Consider the following 19,934-nt stretch of genomic DNA (forward strand, 5'->3'; position numbering starts at 1 on the left):
CTCTTTTCTTTAAGGATGTTGAATATTGGCCCCCACTCTTTTCTGGCTTGTAGGGTTTCTGCTGAGAGATCTGCTGTAAGTCTGATAGGCTTCCCTTTGTGGGTAACCTGACCTTTCTCTCTGGCTGCCCTTAGTATTTTCTCCTTTGTTTCAACCCTAATGAATCTGATGATTATGTGCCTTGGGGTTGGTCTTCATGAGGAATATCTTTGTAGTGTTCTCTGTATTACCTGGAGTTGAATATTGTCCTGCCTTACTAGGTTGGGAAAGTTTTCCTGAATAATATCCTGCAGAGTATTTTCCAACTTGGATTCATTCTCTTCGTCACATTCAGGTACATCTATCGAACATAGATTAGGTCTTTTCACATAGTCTCATATTTCTTGGAGACTTTGCCCATTCCTTTTTATCCTTTTCTCTCTAATCTTCTCTTCTCATTTTATTTCATTAAGTTGGTCTTCAACCTCTGATATCCTTTCTTCTGCTTGATCAATTCGACTGTTAAAACTTGTGCATACTTTGCGAAGTTCTCGTGTTGTGTTTTTCAGCTCCATTAATTCCCTTATATTCCTCTCTAAATTGTCTATTCTCGTTAGCATTTCGTCAAACCTTTTTTCAAAGTTCTTACTTTCTTTGCATTGGGTTAGAACAAGTTCTTTTAATTCACAGAAGTTTCTTATCATCCACCTTCTGAAGCCTACTTTTGTTAATGGAACACACTCGTCCTCCATCAGGCCTTGTTCCGTTGCTGATGAGGAACTGTAATCTCCTGTAGAGGGAGAGGCATTCTGATTTTGAGTACTCTCTGCCTTTTTAGGCTGGTTTCTTCCCTTCATTATAAATTTATCCATCTGTCATCTTTGTAATTACTGACTTTCTAGTTAGGTCTCTGAGTGGACATCCAACTTGCTGATTCCCAGCGCCGAAATCTGAGCAATCCACTGCGCTGGCCAAAACAGCAGTGTTAAGATTGATGGGACTTTTCTGCCTGAGAATCTCCGGGCTGCCTCCCTTCTTGAGTTCATCCTTCAATCAGCTGAATAGGTGACTCTGCCTTCCCGGAGCTCCAAACATTGGCCAAAAGGGGACCCAGTCCCATTTACTCTGCACCAAGAACCACTGCACCGAGGTGCCAGCAAAACCGCCGCGCCGGCCACAAGAATCACGCTGGTGACCCGTGGGGCTCCTTCGCTGGGAATCTCCTGGTCCGTGAGCAACAAAAATTCATCTGAAAGTGTGGTGTCCTCTCATTCTCTGCGCTTTCACTGGGAGCTACAATCCTGAGCTGCTAGTGATCAGCCATCTTGGATCTCTCTCTCTTTATTGACATGTTTTCACTAATGTTTTGTCTCTGCCTACTACCAGCCTTTATTGAGTCTTGATGAACACATTTTCCCCTAAAGCTGCACCTTTTTAAAATCCCTAATACCCTGCAGTCTTTATTGCATTAAAAATGGGATCATGACATCGGCTATTATCTCCCTCTATCCACTCCTGGGCAGGGATATTTAAAATAATTTAAAATTAAAAAGGTTAAGCTTATCACTCGACTTTATATTATGCCAAGACAGAAATATTCTCAGGTTGGTGTCTTAAGTTTGAAAATCTAGTGATACCCACATTTATGTGAATGTAGAGAATTCTGTGTTCTTCATACCAGCACATATCCTAGTTAGGTCTCATAATATTAAGTACAAGGAGAAAAGCAGAGAAACTTCTGAATATCAGTTGATGCCACATGGTGTTTATTTAAATAACAATATCCAGGATGCTTATTACAAATTGCATGGCTATATCAAAACCTCTCATGTACCCCAAAGATATACATGCTTGTCTATGTACTCACACAAATTAAAAAATATGCAAATTAAAATAAATAAATAACAATGTCCCTATTTCTAGACAATTCAGAAATAATATGATTGTCTCCTTAACTTTAGTTTCAATTAAGTCACTCAGCCACCAAATATTTAAGTAAGTAAAATAAAGTAACTACATGAATTTCTATCATGTTGGGCACAATTCACTTGCTATTACTGAATCCTAGTGTTTTGTAGGAAGTCATTTATTTTTTGAAAATTGCTTTTTGAGAAGCAGTCTCCTTTCTTTCCTTCTCTGTCTTATTTGAAAAGAGTAACAGGACTCTGAATGGATGAAACTAATGGTCTCCATGTAACACGGAGGGAAGCTGTCCTTGATCCTGCTGCTCAGAAACATGCAGCTGCTTCCTCTTGAAGGACAATTCACTCCTTTGGCTTCCCCCCCTGCTATCATCTTCCTCTGTGATTGCCACTGATGATTCCATTTTATTTACCTCCTAGGGGATTCTTCAGGTTCTAAGTTTCTCACCCAGATCAAATTTCAAAAGAACAGCATGACTATTATTGACTACTCATCTGACCTCTGCCTTACCCATGAGCTGGACTTTCAAGGTATTAAACATTCAAATTTAATTTCAGCTCTCCAAAAGTACTCACTTCAGCAGAAATGACAGGATGCTCTGTGGCATCTGTAATTACTGTTGAATTTGAATATATCCTTCAATACAGACCATGCCTGGCAACTTTATTAATGAGGACTGATGATGTTGCTGCTTCTATTTTTCACACCCATGCTGAGAAAGGGAAGGAGGTTAAAAAGGACCAGGGACTCTTTTCTTCTATTGGAGAGCCATGGACTTTCATGAAACTGACATAATCTATGTGCTACTTCTTCCCTAGAGTTGTTTCATCAAATAATATACCTAGTAGGTTATATTTTGATTTTTAAAATGAACAGATTAAATCACAGTTTTTCCACCTTTACTGAGCTTCTCATTAGACTGGGAGACTGGGTCATATTCATAATTTTTTCTCATGTGGAGTCTGCCTACTGAACAAATTGAATAAATATAAATTTTACCTCCTTCCAGATAATCCCCCCATTTAATCTGCATCCTAAACTATTTAAATATATTATTTCAATTTAAAATTTGTTTAAAGGTAGTGTTTAACCTTATGATTTTCATAAGGGAATTGGCAAACTTATTAAAATTTACTCTTCTTTTTAGAAACATTGATTCATATTGACTTCCACCGACCAATTGGAGGTCAAAGTCTTTAAGAATAATAACAAATTCCATTCTCACTAGAAAAACAGAAAACTACACTTAGTTTCAAAAATTTAATTTTGTTTTTGGCATCAATTAGTCATTTTTCACATGCTTGCTTATTATTTAAATTAGCTGGGGCCTCTGTAAACATTTAGATTTCCAGCTCATCTCCAGAGAGCCTGAGCCAGGGCCCAGAAATATGTATTTTTAAACAAGCTCTCCCCATGAGTGCTATGATCAGACAATTATGGTAACTACTGAATTACGGAGTTCACCAAGATCTTGCAGGTTATTTCTTGATGAATATATGTGTGATTCATCTTTAAGGACCAAGAAAGTCTTACTGGAAACAGCGTATTTTATTTTCTGTTTTGGAAAATCCAGGTAAAGTTTCAACTTTTCAACTTATGCTTTTACAAAACCCTGGATAATTTTAGGGAGGGAGATGAAATAGAATATTAGCAGCTTCTTTATTCCTGAAGAAAAGAAAGCTCCTATGGTGTGAATTCAGACTTATTTAAACACCATGATGTTATGACTAATATATTGGAAGAGAAAACCCATTTTTATTTCTAATTTTTCCATATAAGTACTCTTCCTGAAATTTATTATTGCTTTACTTTGGCTTATAACCTGAAAAATTAAATACTGAAAATGTCTGTCAAGTTTTGCAGTTTTCCTGCTAAACACAGTAAAAAACAGCTCCAAGTGTATAAAACAAATGTCACTTTCATAAGAGCAAAGGAACATTTGACTTTCAAATAAAAATGTACCTGAATTAATGCCGTAGAGAAATAGAAAAGTTAGTTAAATGTTAGAAAATACTGTAGACTAGGAAGGGGAAAAAAAAATGTATGGATTGTTCCGAGAGTGTCATCATAGGCTCAACTACAAGAGATTTAATGTGGAATTTAGCTAAAAAACAGAATACTAAAAGAAACTGCAATTCTTGTGAATGCTATGGGAGAGTATTCAGAAAGAGACAGCTCAATAAGGAGAACAGGGTATTATTATTTTTCAGTTGACTTTTGGCATGTGTATGTACACATATGTATTTATTACATATATTTAGATACTCCTATGTACATATATACATATTTTTGGCATTGCTTTTCTGAGGCTTAGTCATTCTGATTAATAAAAAACAAAAAGGGCATTGATACATTTTCATAAATTTATAGCACTTGTTGTAAACCTAGAAAACTGCATTGATTTTCAGGTTATTTTTCTGAAGTAATCTTGTGTCTGGATCTACATTAGACATCCACACCCACATCCTCAAAATCTATTAAAGCAAGCAGTCAATAAAAACAAAAGGCACAAAAGAAGACTTAGAAGCTTTTGTTTATACATATTTCTATTTGAAAAGTGCTTCCATAAAACATCTCACAGGCCCATGTTTTGCCCTGAAACATTCAATTCATTTATTATATTCGTCTGGATGAAAGCTTGTAGTTGAATTGGCACTTGTAAATATTGAAGACTTTTTTTTCCTCTTATGGTAAGTAACCATGGAAAACAAGATAAAAATAATGTTAAGAATCAATAGGAGATGGCTTACTCAACCTCAGAAAAAATTAATTGCTAAGTAGTATTGAGCCCTTTTAAACAGAAGAGCACATCTATAAAAGATATATGAAATGATACATAAAATATCTAGCAGAAATATAATAATGAAGCAAAATGATTATTTTGATATTTATCAAACATATTTTATTGATAATATGTATATTTGCATATAAAATGCATTTTCAAGTATTTAAAGAACTTAGGCAATACATTTTTTCATTTGTTTTATAAATTCTCTTCTATGTAAAAATGGAAATATCTAATGCTCTGTAATTCCTTCTTCTCCATAAAAGATTTCTTTATGATAATCCTAATTACTGCATTTTTATCTACAGTTTGTTGGTGTCAATTGTCTTCTTCAAAACTAACTAGTAGACTTAGGCTTTACTTTAGGCTTTCCTTCACTGTGCCTAATTAGTCATAATATTAAAGCAAACTGGTTAGATTTCTTTTTAAAACTACCAGTTAAATTGGCTGAATTTAGCCCATTATCATATATTTATAACATAAAAATGGTTTCATTAAAAAAAGTTTACATTGTACGAATAATAGTGTACTTTATGGTCTCACAGGAGAATTCTAGCTAACATTCTTTTTAGTAAATAGTATACATCGATCTACTCTCACAGTTTTCCAACTTGCCTAGTGGAGTCTATATATCCTTACCAATAGTATTTATTTTGATTAAATGTTTGAGGTGATGGGTATCCTAATAACTCTGATGTGATTATTGCACACTGTATACATGTATCAAAGTGTCATATGTAGACCCCAAATATGTACAAGTATGATATGCCAATTTAAAAAAGATGTATTTTGGTCATGTCCAAATCATATGTTATAATAATTTTAGTTTCTAAATATGTGGATTAACGGCTATAATCTATTTTGCTTGTTTTTATGTAGGTAAGTTTCTGGGGCTTAACATTCATTTAAAGGTAGATTTCGTAGGTTTAAAATATATATCACAAACTCTAAAGCAATCACAAAAATAACAAAACATTATGGCTAATTCAACAAACATGATAAAATGGAATTACTGAAGATTAATCTGAAAAAGTGCAAAAATAGGAATAAGAAACAAAAATAGATGTGACAAAGAGGAACTAAATAGCAAGATGATAAATTTAAATTCGATTACATTAATACTCCCATCAAAGTAGATTTCAGAATAAAAACTATTACCACAGATACAGAAGTTCATTTTCTAATGAAAAATGGTTGATTTGATCAAAGAGACATTAAAAATCTGCTTATGTATATATTAACAGAGCTTCAAAATACATAAAGCCAACACTGATATAATGGCGAGAAAAAAGAGACAAATCCATAATGACAGCTGAAAATTTCCACATTCCGTTCTCGGTAATTAATAGCACAGGTAGATAGAAAATTAGCAAAGATATAAAAAACCTGAGTAACACTATCAAACAACTTGGCACAAAAATTTTATGTAAGTTTCAGACTGAGACAATGAAATAAAACACATTAATAAGAAAATGTCTAGTCTATAAGAAAAATTAAATTACTCACATATTAAATCACTTTTTTATAAAAATGGAGACAAAAAAGTATTTCAACAGTTTAATGGTTTAACCATAATTTTCTTTACAGTTCTTCCCTAAACTAATCTATATAAAGGTTTCACTATTATAGATATGCTTTTTACTGAATCTTACACATGGATAAGTAAATACTCATCTGTCTTAAAATTAATTTCAAGCCTGTATAATTTATGAAGTTTTAAAAAAGTCACCTTATGAAACATACACTTTGTATCAGATTGCCTACTGTAAAAGGTGAAAGATAGGAACTGGAATAGTTATTTCCAATAAATCATGGCAAACACTTGTCTATAGCTCACAAAATATGTTTGAAAATAATTTTACAAAATATCCAATATTTATTGAATTTAAGATTCATTGATTTTAAATCATGCCATTATTTTATGTTCATCTAGGAAAGAATAAGTGCTCTCAATTTCATTGTGATGTATGATACGCCAATTTCTAAGATGTTAACATGTGAAATGTGCATGTGTCCTGAGACACTAAATGGGTGTGTTCTGAGATGGTAAAATGTGACTAAATGCGGCTTTTAAAATCTAAACCTAAAGCCACATAGATCTCTAAAATAAATTTTGTGTGAACAAATTTAGACTGTTGAATCACTTAAACAGCCATTCCAGACCTAGTATTTCTGGGGAAATTTATAAATTCTCTGCCTTGAATATTTGAAGAAAGAAAGATATTTTCAACCCTTCTGTCAGTTAATAATGAAATAACAGTAAGGAAGTAAAAGGATTACATAAAATAAAAATAATTATTAACTCGAATATTTAATATGCATAAAGCAGTGTTATATTCTTCCCCAAATCCTTGATTTGAGAGTTTTTGTTGATGTCTTCATATCTTCAGAAAGCTAGCAATTCCTTGCACAATGACTCTAAGCAATGAATTAACTTGATTTCACTAATCCGACTGAGGCCATATTTAAACAATGATCCCAATTAGTCATTGATATCGCCCTGAGCACTTTCATTCTCCAGGGTCTCGCAGATACTGAAACTAGTAGATATTATAAAAAGATGCTCAAAATGCTAAGAATTAAAAATATAAAAATTGTATGATGTTGATTTTTATGGTGTATGTGTATAGAGGTGTGTATATATGAAATTCAAAACAGATTATATATTTAAAAGGAAAATAAAACAAATCTATGAATTAAAATACAATGAAGGCAACTGAGCAGAAAAAAATCTGAGTTTTTATGTTGTTGAGCTGTATAATCAAAATTGTTCTATTTCTGAAATTCCCACTTGTTACAATAATTAAGGAAATATAAAATGTTTAAAAATAATTTCATTAAACTTTGAAACATTTTTCTCCAAAGAATATTTTATCTAACATCAGGAATTTATTTTAATAATGAAAATAATAGTGGCATATGTTCTAGCAATAGCTATTTACAGGTGTCCTATGATAAACTATTCAAGATTCTATTATGTTTATAAACCATTAGGTGAATCTTATATAGTCAGATCTTAGGCAATTAATAATAGGGAACACGTTATCAGTAAAGCAATTTTTTCCCTCTAGGTTGCACCATTCCATACTGGACTGCAAACTCCTTTACAGTGCTATTCTTTGAAGCTTTTTATTTAACATACATTTTAAGTATATGCATATATTATTTTTAGTACAGATGTATAAGCAGTTCATTCATCAAACTTGGATATAATTTGATCCTCCACTTCTGAATCTTATAAGCCAATTTGGGTGACTTACCTTATCTTTTCTTTGCTTTTCATCCTGGTATACACTCCAGTGCTCTCCATCATTGCTGTAAGCCAGTTTGTAGGAACCAACGAACTGTACATGACCAAAATCTTTAGCTCCTTGTGTAATGATGCCAGTCACTTTGGTAGGAACAAGAAGATCCACCTAATAAAAAGAAAATGCATTCTTTAAATGCAACAACCAAGTCATACATTTGCAAGTCTTTTGATCTCAAGAGAGTAAAACCATATATATCCTAAAACCAAAAATCTGCCTAGTTATTTGTATTTTTGAATCAATGACTGAGCCTATTATTGGCTTATAATTTTGATATTGCCACTGGGTTAATGTAGTCCAAGACTCCTTGAGCAACCATTTTTTACCATTTTAAAATAAAATCACGTTTAAAAATAATTTCACCAATTGATTTTATATTAAGCTGATTCATCTACTTGTGCAGGTTTTTTTTTTTTTTTTTTTTTTTGGAACTGCGATAGAACATATCTGACTAGGCTGACTTTCTTGAGATTGATCACTGCCTCCCAGAACTTTACTAATAATTCAATTTTCTGATTTTATTGGTCATTGCAATAAAAATCCAAAATAGCACTGTAGCTATGTACACATCAGGAACAAAAATAGTATTAGATTTTCACAACGGAACATTAGTCAATCCTGTTTCCGTAAATTTTGATCAATTTAATAATATATAACTGAGTAATAGTGATCATTATCCAGTGAAAACCCCCTTTTAGAAAACTACAATTCCAAAAAGGTTAAGAAGAAGTCAAATATTCTTCAAAAATGAAGAAGGATTAAATACATGCATTCCTGACTTGTGGAGTCTATGCTTATAATGTGGTCATCTCTGCAAAACACATACTTTAAAGGATATGAGACTCATGGAAATTCAGTAAGCATTAAAATCATCAAAATGTAATTGAAAGGCAAAAGATAGGAAACATTTTCATGAAAGAATACATAATATAGAATAGTTCAATACTTTCCCTCTTTGTTCCCTAATTCATTTCTGTATTTTTTACATCTTATATAATGTTAATTTTTTAACTTTATTTTCTAAGTGGCCAACTCTTGTAAGATCTTTATCTTTCATGTTTATGTTCCTTGATCTACAGTTTCCTCTCTCTTCCTGCAGTAGCCCCTTATTTCCACCTATTTCCTATGACTAAGTGCCTTGCTACATCCTTGATCTTATCGTCTTTAACTGTCATGATCCCATGTGTGATCTTGGTGCTTTCAAACACTGTGTCCTTTTGTTTCTATTTCAGGTCCTCCATCCTGTGAGATGTAAGGTAGCTACAAATAGATTGTCATCGGTCAGATACAGGCCATAAATGAGAAGCCAGAGCTAGAGAGAATGCATAGAATAAGGCTATATTTAGTGATACAGATGCCCATTAGTAAACATGTGAAACAGTTTACAATGTGTCACAGCCTGTGTTCTGACTTCATATGAGCTTTTTGTTACTTTTTTGGGACATGTGTTAAAGACTTTAGACTCAACTTTGGTGATGGATTAAGACAAAAGACTACCTTTAATGCTCTATTAAAACATTTTCAAAAATCAAAACTTTTGGCTATATTTCTAAACATGAATTACATTATCTAAAATGTTTTGTGTGTCCAGCAGTAATGCAGGATGGAAAAACTATGACATCCTGGGAAGGAAATGATTGATGTCTCACATTGTGCTAAGTGTTTTCTTGTATGTCCTCATATAATTCTCCCAACAACCATGCAAGCGAGGATATTAATTCTACTTTACAGATGAAGAAATGAGTATCAAAAGATGTAACACAATATGGTGTGTGATCCAAAAATAACAGTGAATAAAGAACTATCACAGATTCAAATCAAAGGTCCACCACACATAGAGATTCTTAGCGTAATGGATCAGTCATTGATTTTCCCAATGAGTGATTACTCATTGATCATTTATATTTTCACTCAATAATTTCCTTCCACCCTCTGTGACTCCTTCAGAAATTTCTAAAGCATCACCACACTCATCAAACTGACAGCAATTTAAGTCAAACAAAAACAATCCTGGATTTATAATACTAGTAAAGCCCTGTGTTTTATCATGAATTTCCTCTCTGTTCTTCAGCTGTCTGGGCTTTAAAATATAGATTGCTTTTGTTGTCCTAAATCCAAACCTAATTGAGCAGAGACACAGGGCAAAGCTGCTCTTCTTCAAAGTGTGCTTAATGTTGCTGGGACTCAATAAATGGTTTATTTTTTTATTTTATTTTTATTTTATTTTTTAAATCTTAAAGAACTGAGTCAGTGTTTTGCTAGCACAGGCAGTTAAACACACAGGAACTCAAACAGTGTCACCAAGAATATGATCACCTCCAGGCTGTATTCCTCAGGTCCTAAACTTCTGTAAGTCCTTAACTAAGATGATGCACTGAGGAGTCTTTTAACGTCCCCTTTTCTGTGGTATTTTTTAAAGTCAGCTGGGTTTCCTTCTGGGTGGAGATGTTTTCTCCTTAAGTTGTGTGTCTTGGCTCTTTCCAACAGATATGTTTTTCTCCCACTCTAACTGCTTCGCTTCTACAACATTTTTTTTTTTCTATCTAGAAATGTTTTTCTTTTTTGTTCCAGTTAAGCCAGCTCCTCCACTTAAATAGTCAGCAATCTGTTTCAAGCTGGATTTTGTCCTAAAATTTGCTACATTAAACTTAGAGTACTAGGCCTAAGCAAACCTTCTTTCAGTACAAAAATAATCAGCAACTCACAGTGAACATGAGGTTGCTGAAAGAGGGCATGTACAAAACTCACCCTGAGAGGCACTCAGACCACATAACCCCAGAGTTTGGCATGAAGAATGATTCCAGAAAAGCCCGTTCCTCAGGACCTAATGCTTGCCCCTGGTCTAGGACCACTCTGCCCTCTTCAAGATCTTCAGGGTGAAAGTTGAGCTGCAAATATGCTGGACAAAATACCTTCTGCTCTTTTAGATCCTCGCCTCCCAAAGTTTGGCTAAAATAGGGCAGGTTATTTAGGGCACTGAGCTGGCTCATGGGAGATATTTGGCTTCATGCACTGCATGCTCATGTCTGGATCTGCCTTAAATGTATCTTACATACAACAGGCGCTCAATGAACATTTTGCTGAATTGAGTTGGGACTAGTTTCTAAGTATGTTCTATGGACAAGAACCAGTTTACGGCTATGAATGTCACCATGTATCAGCAGAAAATTCTAGCTCCTTTCTCTAGTTTTTCTATGAGGATTCTTCCTTGACACAGTGTCAAGGAAATACAGCATCACTGTGGTATCCATCAATTTTTACTGAGGAAAGCAAGTAGCAAAAAATCCTCTCCAATCTTAAGGAATTTGATTCTAAGAGTCAGCCTACTCTAATGGAACCGGGTGGTTTGGGATCCCAAATTGGCTCAAGGCTGTTGGACACGGTACTTTACCTCTCTACCTCCCAACTTCCTGATCTGAGAAATGAGGATAATGATTCTCATAAGACTTTATGAGAGTCAGATAAGATAATGTTTATTGTATGTACAGAAGTATGTATAGCAACATATAGACTACAGTTAGTTCTACGGAAGACTTTGGTAACATGATGAAATAAATAAATCTGAGGGAAGAATTTAATGTTTGTCTCAGAATATCGTTAGAAGGAAATGGTAACAGGAAAATTGGTGACTAGATTGTTCTGAAACAAGTTCTGGATCATAAAATATTTTGTTCACCATCTTACCATACAAAAATCTCACCATACAACAATCATTAATTTATCTTTCCTTAAAGTAGGCAAATTTTGAAAAACCTGAAATTCCCATTTATGAGTGAAATGGTTAACTAAAAATAATGTAGCAGGCTGGGTATGGTGGCTCACATCTGTAATCCCAGCATTTTGAGAGGCTGAGGCAGGCAGATTGTTTGAGCTCAGGAGTTCGAGACCAGCCTAGGCAACATGGTAAAACCTAATCTCTACAAAATTCCAAAAACTAGCTGGGCATGGTGGCATGCATCTGTAGTCCCAGCTATTTGGGAGGATAAAGTGGGAGGATGGATTGAGTCTGAGAGGTGGAGGTTTCAATAAGCTGAGATTGTGCCACTGCACTCCAGCCTGTGCAACAGAGCCAGACCCCATCTCAAAATAAATAAAATAAAGTAACAAATTTTATATATTATGCATCTCTACTTAAATGCTGATTGTGGTACAATAAAGATATAGTTCTAAAATAATATTAAAAGGGAAAATAGATTCCAAATCTGATTAAATTATTTATTTCACACTAAGAGTGAAAACCAGGAGGGATACTTATGGAGAAAGAATTAACTGATTAAACAGTAAACAAAAAAGTATGGCATGAGAGTTCTGTGGGAATATAAACTTTTTTGTTGTAAAACATCCTGTAATGTTTTGGCAAAGTGTAAATATTTTTAGAGTATGTCTAACTTAGACAAATGGCATAGAATTCTGAGCATTTGTTAGAGGAAGTTAAAGATAAACTACATTTCAGACATCTGCACAGCACCCTGATCACAGTTCCCTGGAAGAAGATAGGGCAGACTGGAAAATTAACTTGATTTTCGTGGAGACATTCTTGAAGGGGTGAGGACAGTGAAAAGTGATACAGCTAAATAAGTATGTAAGAAATGTGAACACAGGCCAGTTTCATCACAGAATTGTGCCACGCAGCTGCATCTAAAATGCTATTTGTGCCTTCATATCATTTATTCTGAGTTGTGTTTTTTATGACTTCATAGAGTTTGTAAAATTAACTCACTAAGCAGAAATAACTTTGAAGCTAATATGGTTAACTAGCATAGTATTTGAAAACTGACTTACAGACAATGTATTTAGATAACATTTGGTTTCAGTAAAGAAATTTTAAACTTAACATCACATGAAACAATTGTAGTTAGTCCCATTTACATTTAAGACACATAATTAGTTGTACTTGGTATTTGGACAATATTGTTGGTTATCAAATGTTAGCTACACTTGTAGTCCGTATTTGTAGACCAATTAATTAATGCGATTAACAATCTGAAATTTTTAGCTCCTGTATCTGATTTGATCTAGTTCTGATCTAAAGTCTGGAATCTTAAAATATGATTGAGGCCGGATAACATAAGCATTCTAGCACTCACTATAACATTCTCCCCTTTATTAAGAAAAAATTTAATTTTCAACAACATTTTAAACACTTAAAATAGCAATTGCTTTATTCTTTTCATATATTAAAAATACGATAACTAAAACAAAAAAAATCATACCATGAAATAATCTTTCAAAGAATGAAGTTTTCTGTTGTATTGGTGTGGTGTGGTATTTTTTTCACCTGTAAAACCATGTACAACACATGTATGGTGCAACAAACAAATGTTCTAAGCTCAGGTGATCATTCAGCTGTGAGTTTTGTAGGACACCTGGCATACTGTAGACATTCCAAATATACAGGCATCATCTGCCTGAATACAAAATTGAGATAATTTTGTACTTAACAATTACCTGCAATTACAACATGAACAGTGCCATATGTCAATATGAACTACAACCTATGATTGTTGTCGGCTTATAACTATTAATTTTTGAAAGGATTTATTTAGAATCATGCAAGTAGTTCAACTGCATATTTTTAACTGAGAATGGGAGGTAACATGATAATTATGAATATTTTATATTTAACATTTTAAATTTTAATTATCTTTTTCATTATGAATAAGATATATGCGCTGTAGAAAAATTTATTAATAGAAAGATTAAAAAACAAGTCTGCATTACTATGAGATATAATCAATGCTTCCCTTTCCAATTCAAATATGTTTTTGGACAAGTTTGTTGCTCTTAGCATTTGAAAAAATATTGGTTACCAGATGTTGGTTACAATTTTCATCCATTTTTACAGGCAATTAGTTTACTCTTTATTTCTTACTATTTCAATAGTAATTACATTATTAAAATATTTTTATGTTGTCTATTTTTAATATATAGCATTTATTGATACCTAATATGTCATTTTAAGGAGTTACTACAATCATTCACTTACTATCCTCCATCCTTAATTTTCCTGTTAAAATTAACATTCCCATGCAGTCTTAGTCCTTTCAATGTGGGCCACATATCTCTTCATTTCTACAGCATAAATTCAAATAATGAATGTTACTTGGTCAAAGAAAATGATTTTAAAAATAAACAAAAAAGGCTTTTTAAACATAAAAGTAATAAACACATACTGTGAAAATTTCAGTTGGCACAAAAAGATATAAGGAATGCGTTTGAAATGAACTATAATTCTATTATACATGGTTAACTCCTGTCAGCTTTTTAATATTCATATTTTTAGACATTTCCTATTACCATATATCTTCATAAAGTCAGGTCACATTAGGACAGGCTTGGTGGTTCACGTTGTAATCCTAGCACTTTGGGAGGCCCAGGAGGTCAGATCACCTGAGGTCAAGAGATTGAGACCAGCCTGGACAACATGGAGAAACCCTGTCTCTACTAAAAATACAAAAATTAGTGGACTTGGTGACTGGCGCCTGTAATTTCAGCTACTTGGAGGCTGAGGCAGGAGAACTGCTTGAACCCAGGAGGTGGACATTGCAATGAGCCAAGATCATGCCACTGCACTCCAGCCTGGGTGACAGAACAGGACTCTGTCTCAAAAAAATAAATAAATAAAATAAAAAAAAATTAGCTCATATTACACATGCAGTCTTATAATTTGTATCTTTTCACTTACAATGGATATTTTTACATATAAATAATAATTATGTATAATTCATAATGACTATATAACATTCTATATTGTGTGTGCATGAATGAATATGAAAATTATTTAACCAATCCCTTATTGAAGTTCATTTGTTTCCAATTCTTTTATTATCAGAGGAAAAACAGACTCAATTCTCACGTGTATTTGTTTGCCCATTATTGCAACTGTTTCCTTACAGACACTAAGAACCTGGCATTTGCAATGTGATACACATTGTTTCATTTGTCTTCAGAAAAATGACACTGTTCCATCTGCTATATAAAGTAACTTTACACACCAATCTCTTTTTAAATAAGATTTTACATTTAAATGCATTTTACTTTTTAAAAATTGATACATAGCAATTGCACATATTTATGAGGTATCTAGTGATGTTTTGATACATGCAATGTCTAATGATCAGATCAGGGTAATTAGCATATCTATCATTTCAAACATTTATCATTCCTTTTTGTTGGAAACATTCAGAATCCTCCTTGTAGCTCCTTGAAACCATATAATATATTATGGTCAGTTGTAGTCATCTGACAGTGGTATAGAAAACTAGAAATTATTTCTCCTGTCTAGCTGTAATTTTATTTCCTTTATCCAATCTCTCCCTAACCTCCCATCCCCTCTACTTTCCCAGCCTGTAGTATCCTCTGTTCTACTTTTTACTTCTATGGAATCAACATTTTTTAGCTTATACACAAGTGATAACATGTGTGCTGTTTAACTTTCTGTATATTTTTGGCCAATTGAAAAGTGACATTTTCACATTTAATTTACATAAATGTCACTAAGTGGCATTTAATTTATATTTTCTTAATTGTTCAGTGTCACCAGTTATATATATACATAGTGTCTTTCATGTTCTTGTCTACTACCTATTGGATTAGACATTTTCCTGTTGATTTTTAAGAATTATTTATATAGTATCATATGTGGCTTCTGTTACATTCATTGCGTTTTTTTTTCTCATTTGCTATGTCACCTAATTTTATTTTTAATACAAGTTTTCAGTTTTACTATACTCAAATGTATCAATTGCTGTTTTTGTGACTGCATATTTTTGTGTGGCTAAAAAGATAATTTACTTGATTAGATAGGTTAAATCTACAATTTTCAATTTTTTCTGAGTTTTTCTTTCAAGTTTTCTTTCATTCTTTCTTGTTTTTACCGAACCATCTTGGTTTTATGTGTACACATAATGTGACATAGGATCATAGCATGTATATATTTAAGAACACAATTTTTTTCAACACTGCTTGTTTTATAATCTATATCTTATTTGCTTTATCCCCCTACCTGAGTGATTGCTACAATGTTTACTCTTTATTCTCGAAATTAATAGTATTAATCATCATGATCCACCAGGATATATTTTGATAAGCGTCTCTTGTATTGCCTTGGACAGAACAAAGTGGGTCCCTTCAAGCTGCAGATGGTTTTTTTGGAAAAGACATGCTCAAAAGGTTTTCTTGAGTTATATTTTAAAATATTACTTCTGCTTCTTTTGCTGTCTCACTCTAGAAGGCCTGTTGTTCAAAATCTGTTTTTATTATTTTCTTATTTGTAATATTTTCTCTCTTTTTTTTCACTTATTTTATCTTTTCATTTTATCCTCTGCATTCTCAAAGAGTTTCTCCATTCTCTCTTTAATATTATAGATTTATTTTTGGTAATGCAATTTTAACATATATTTTAATTTATATTTTGAAATATATTTCAGGGAAATTGGAAAAATATAGCAGCTCCCTCATTATTTCAGCATTAATCTTACCTTTTCTATTGCTCCTCTATTATGTCATAAATAAAAAATAACTTTTTTTTTTTAAAGAGACAGAGCCTTGCTCTTTCACCCAAGCTAGGGTGAAGTACATGATCGTGGCTCATTGCAGCCTCAAACTTCTAGGCTCAAGCCATCCTCTTGCCTCAGTCTCTGTTGCCCAAGTTGATGTTGAACTCCTGACCTCAGGCAGTCTTCCACCCTTAACCTCCAAAAATATTTTTATATATACTCTTTAAATCTGGTGGTTGTTTTTTTCTGTAGATTTTTTTCCCACTTTTATAGTTTTTTTCCATACCTTTAGAAAAATCCCTATCCTTTCTTGTTTTGCACATATAAAAAATAGGACCTAAATTATCTCATTTTCCCTTCCTTTACTTATCTTGAAAAAAGAGAGAAGAATCCTGGTGTTTGTCACATACCAGCCATATAAGCTCCTTTTTGTCCCGTACCACCTATCAGGCAGTTGCAAGAATTTCTTGGGCTTTTGCCCAGCAGACATTTAAGCAGTACAGCTTATTTGGTCTAAAGCACAAGCCTCTCCTACTCTTGTTGTTTTCCTCTGAATAGAGAAAAGTTATTTTATTTTTTTAATCATTCAAAATCCAAAGCTTTCTGTTATTTTTCATTCAATGGAGATTTTGCTGGGATAACTGAATATCCATTGTTTGTTTCTCTAATTTATGTATTATCACAATTGTCAATTTATGTATTTATGTATTATCACAATATTGTCAATCTTCTCTTGTCAAAATGTAAACTCACAGGGACAGACAACTTGGTCTATGTTATCTGGTGTGTGGCTGGACTACATGTTTCAAGAAATAGCTACTGAATGAATCGTTTCATATCTTAGGATTAAGTGAGCTAATGTATCCAGTGTGTATTCAATTCATCTTTGCCACATTTGTGTTACTGAAGGTTTATTCTGTCTGCAAATGGGATTGATGGGGTGTTAGGAAGTCAAGTACTGACTACAGCAAAATGTTTCTGGTTGTAGCAAAATGACCACTGAGTCTCTAGCTTGCTGTGCAGGCTCTGGGTCTTGGCCACTGCTGCTCTGATTCAGATGTCACAGTTCACACATTGTGGTCACAAGGAGACACTGCCCAAAGCCTGGATAGTTACCAACAGGCATCCTGATGCATATAAATTTGTGCCCATACTTTAGGATAAGGGGAAGGGAATCAAAGCCTGCAGCAATCATGACTCATAAGTTGAATTAGTAAAATAACATATATGATTTACTCATAACCACAACATAGGAACACTAAAAATCAGGTACACTTTATCAGCTCTAGGGGAATTTTCCAAATATAGTTTTCAGCAGTGTTTGAGAAAACTCAAGCAGGCTTCACCAAAACTCCATGCATATGAATGAAAGTCCATCTATCAAGATCTCATTAAATCTCAAGTAAGTTTAACAGACAAAAACAGTTCAAAATTAAAAACCTAATTAATAAATGCATTTGGAGTTAATAAAGTGATACTATAAAGATTAAATGTAATGCTCTTGTATTGATTTGTCATATTTTTAAAAAACTTGAATTTCTGTCTTTTTAAAAAATGAGCAGATATTTATGATATCCTATATGCATTCTATTTTGAAATTGTTTTGAAAAAGTAATTCTCAAATAATTTTAGTGATTGGTAACTAAAATTGACATAAAATTAGGTTAATTACCCAATTTCTTCAAGACCTACGTCAGAGAGAATATAAAACATTGGAAACTTTTAGGGAAAAGAATCACACATTTCTTACTGGATTATTGAAAGTGACTTTCTGCTGAGTTCATAAAAAATAAAATCACCCTGGGAGAGCAGAATTAACATATCTTCTTTATTTGCCTTTCAAGGCTGATTTTGATTAGTCTGGGGACTTTGACTTATTACATGAATAAAAAATTCAGGGTAGTGGTTAATTGAATTAGTCTATAATTGATAGGGTCATTATTAATTGGTTAATGGAGATTTAATACAAGTTTTTGATCAAAGATCATAATGACATCCAATAAAGATTTTTCAGGTACTTTAATTACAGCAGTGCCAATGCACAAATGAAGTAGAAAATACAGACAATTATCTGTAAATAATTTGCATGTGATTTAGAAAACAATTACATACTTTTAAGTAGGATTTGAAAGAGTTTGTTATTTAGTGCTTTTTGATAACAGTGTGAACGTTGTGTAGGTAAGCACTGTGTCAGCATCTTTTGGATAGCTAAAGACTCAGTGAACTGGTGATCAGACTTGCATATACTTCAAGTAGCCACAATTTAGTCAATTGTTTACACATGTAAAAGCTATCTGAATATATATATGACAATTACTTTACTGAATATAATTTTATCCAAAGCGTTGTATTTTGTCTAACCATTATATATTTTAAAGAGTGGTGTTCCTAAACACAAAACATTTATATACAAATTTGTGGGTCAATATGTAGAGCTACATATATCTTATTCTGTGACAAATCAAAATTGTAACTGAAAATATAGGTTGGTGCAAAAATAATTGCGGTTTTGGCCATGAAAAGTAACGGGTAAAACTGCAATTACTTTTTTACCAACTTAATAAAATATTAACCGAGTAAAGTATATTGTAATAGCAAATCACATTGCATATACTAAATATTAGGAGGCCTTTGAAAGTTAGGAAAATTGATAGAACATACAGTGTATTTTTGTGCTTTGCCCTTGCTGAAGGAGCTATATATTTTATGTTGATAGAAAATTTAACCATTCTTAAAATTTGAAAATCATCCACAGAGTCCTTTACATCGTTTTGTTTCATCAGACCATGTGAGCTTTAATTTCATATTTTTTAGTCTTAATTAGATATGTGCATGTTTTATGGTGATTGATTTTTAGGCTAAAACAAAAACAAGAATCCAAAGAAACCCAGATATAACTTTTTTCCCTTTGACCTTATCAAAGGAAGAGGGAAGGCATGTGGCCTCTTAGAAATCGAGCAGGAGGTAAATGTTTCGAATTGCTTTGGGAAAATGTGCCATCAATGTCAGCAGTCGAAAACAGCCCAGGTCAGCAGAGAGTTGTGAAAAGATTGGAGAGGAGAGGAGAGGGAGATGACTCAGCAGGAACAGAACTGCCTGCGGATTCCAGGGTTGAGAGCCACTGACACAAAGTGGATTGCCCCAAAGGATGACAATTAAAACAAAAATCTTTTGTTCAAAGGTCAGACTTTACATATAGTAGGAAAAAAAGGGATACGAATTATTTGCATTCAAATGCATGGTCTGTAACACTGTCAGCCCTATATTTGTATAAGAAGGACAACGAGGCTCCAGCAGATCTTGCAGGACTATCTAGTCCTCAGCATTTCAGTCATCATAAATTATACTCGTAGTCTTAGAGAGCCTCATTAAAAGCCATGATTATAGACTTTCTCATTGAATACCCATAAAATCAACATGTTTTATCTACTCATATTTATA

At 33.1% G+C, this 19,934-nt stretch overlaps 1 protein-coding gene across 1 annotated transcript in view; it reads right to left on the reverse strand.

The window, feature by feature from the left end:
• EDIL3 (EGF like repeats and discoidin domains 3) overlaps positions 1-19,934 on the reverse strand; it is a 449,134-nt gene that overhangs the window by 17,615 nt on the left and 411,585 nt on the right. The window contains exon 10 of the mRNA XM_064376103.1: positions 7,948-8,103. Within this exon, the coding sequence (XP_064232173.1) occupies positions 7,948-8,103 (156 nt within the window). The remainder of the gene's footprint in view (positions 1-7,947; positions 8,104-19,934) is intronic.

Source organism: Aotus nancymaae, unplaced genomic scaffold, assembly GCF_030222135.1.
Source record: "Aotus nancymaae isolate 86718 unplaced genomic scaffold, 86718_ANA_hifiasm-v0.15.2.pri h1tg000014l, whole genome shotgun sequence".
In the NCBI taxonomy this organism is placed as follows: Eukaryota; Metazoa; Chordata; class Mammalia; order Primates; family Aotidae; genus Aotus; species Aotus nancymaae.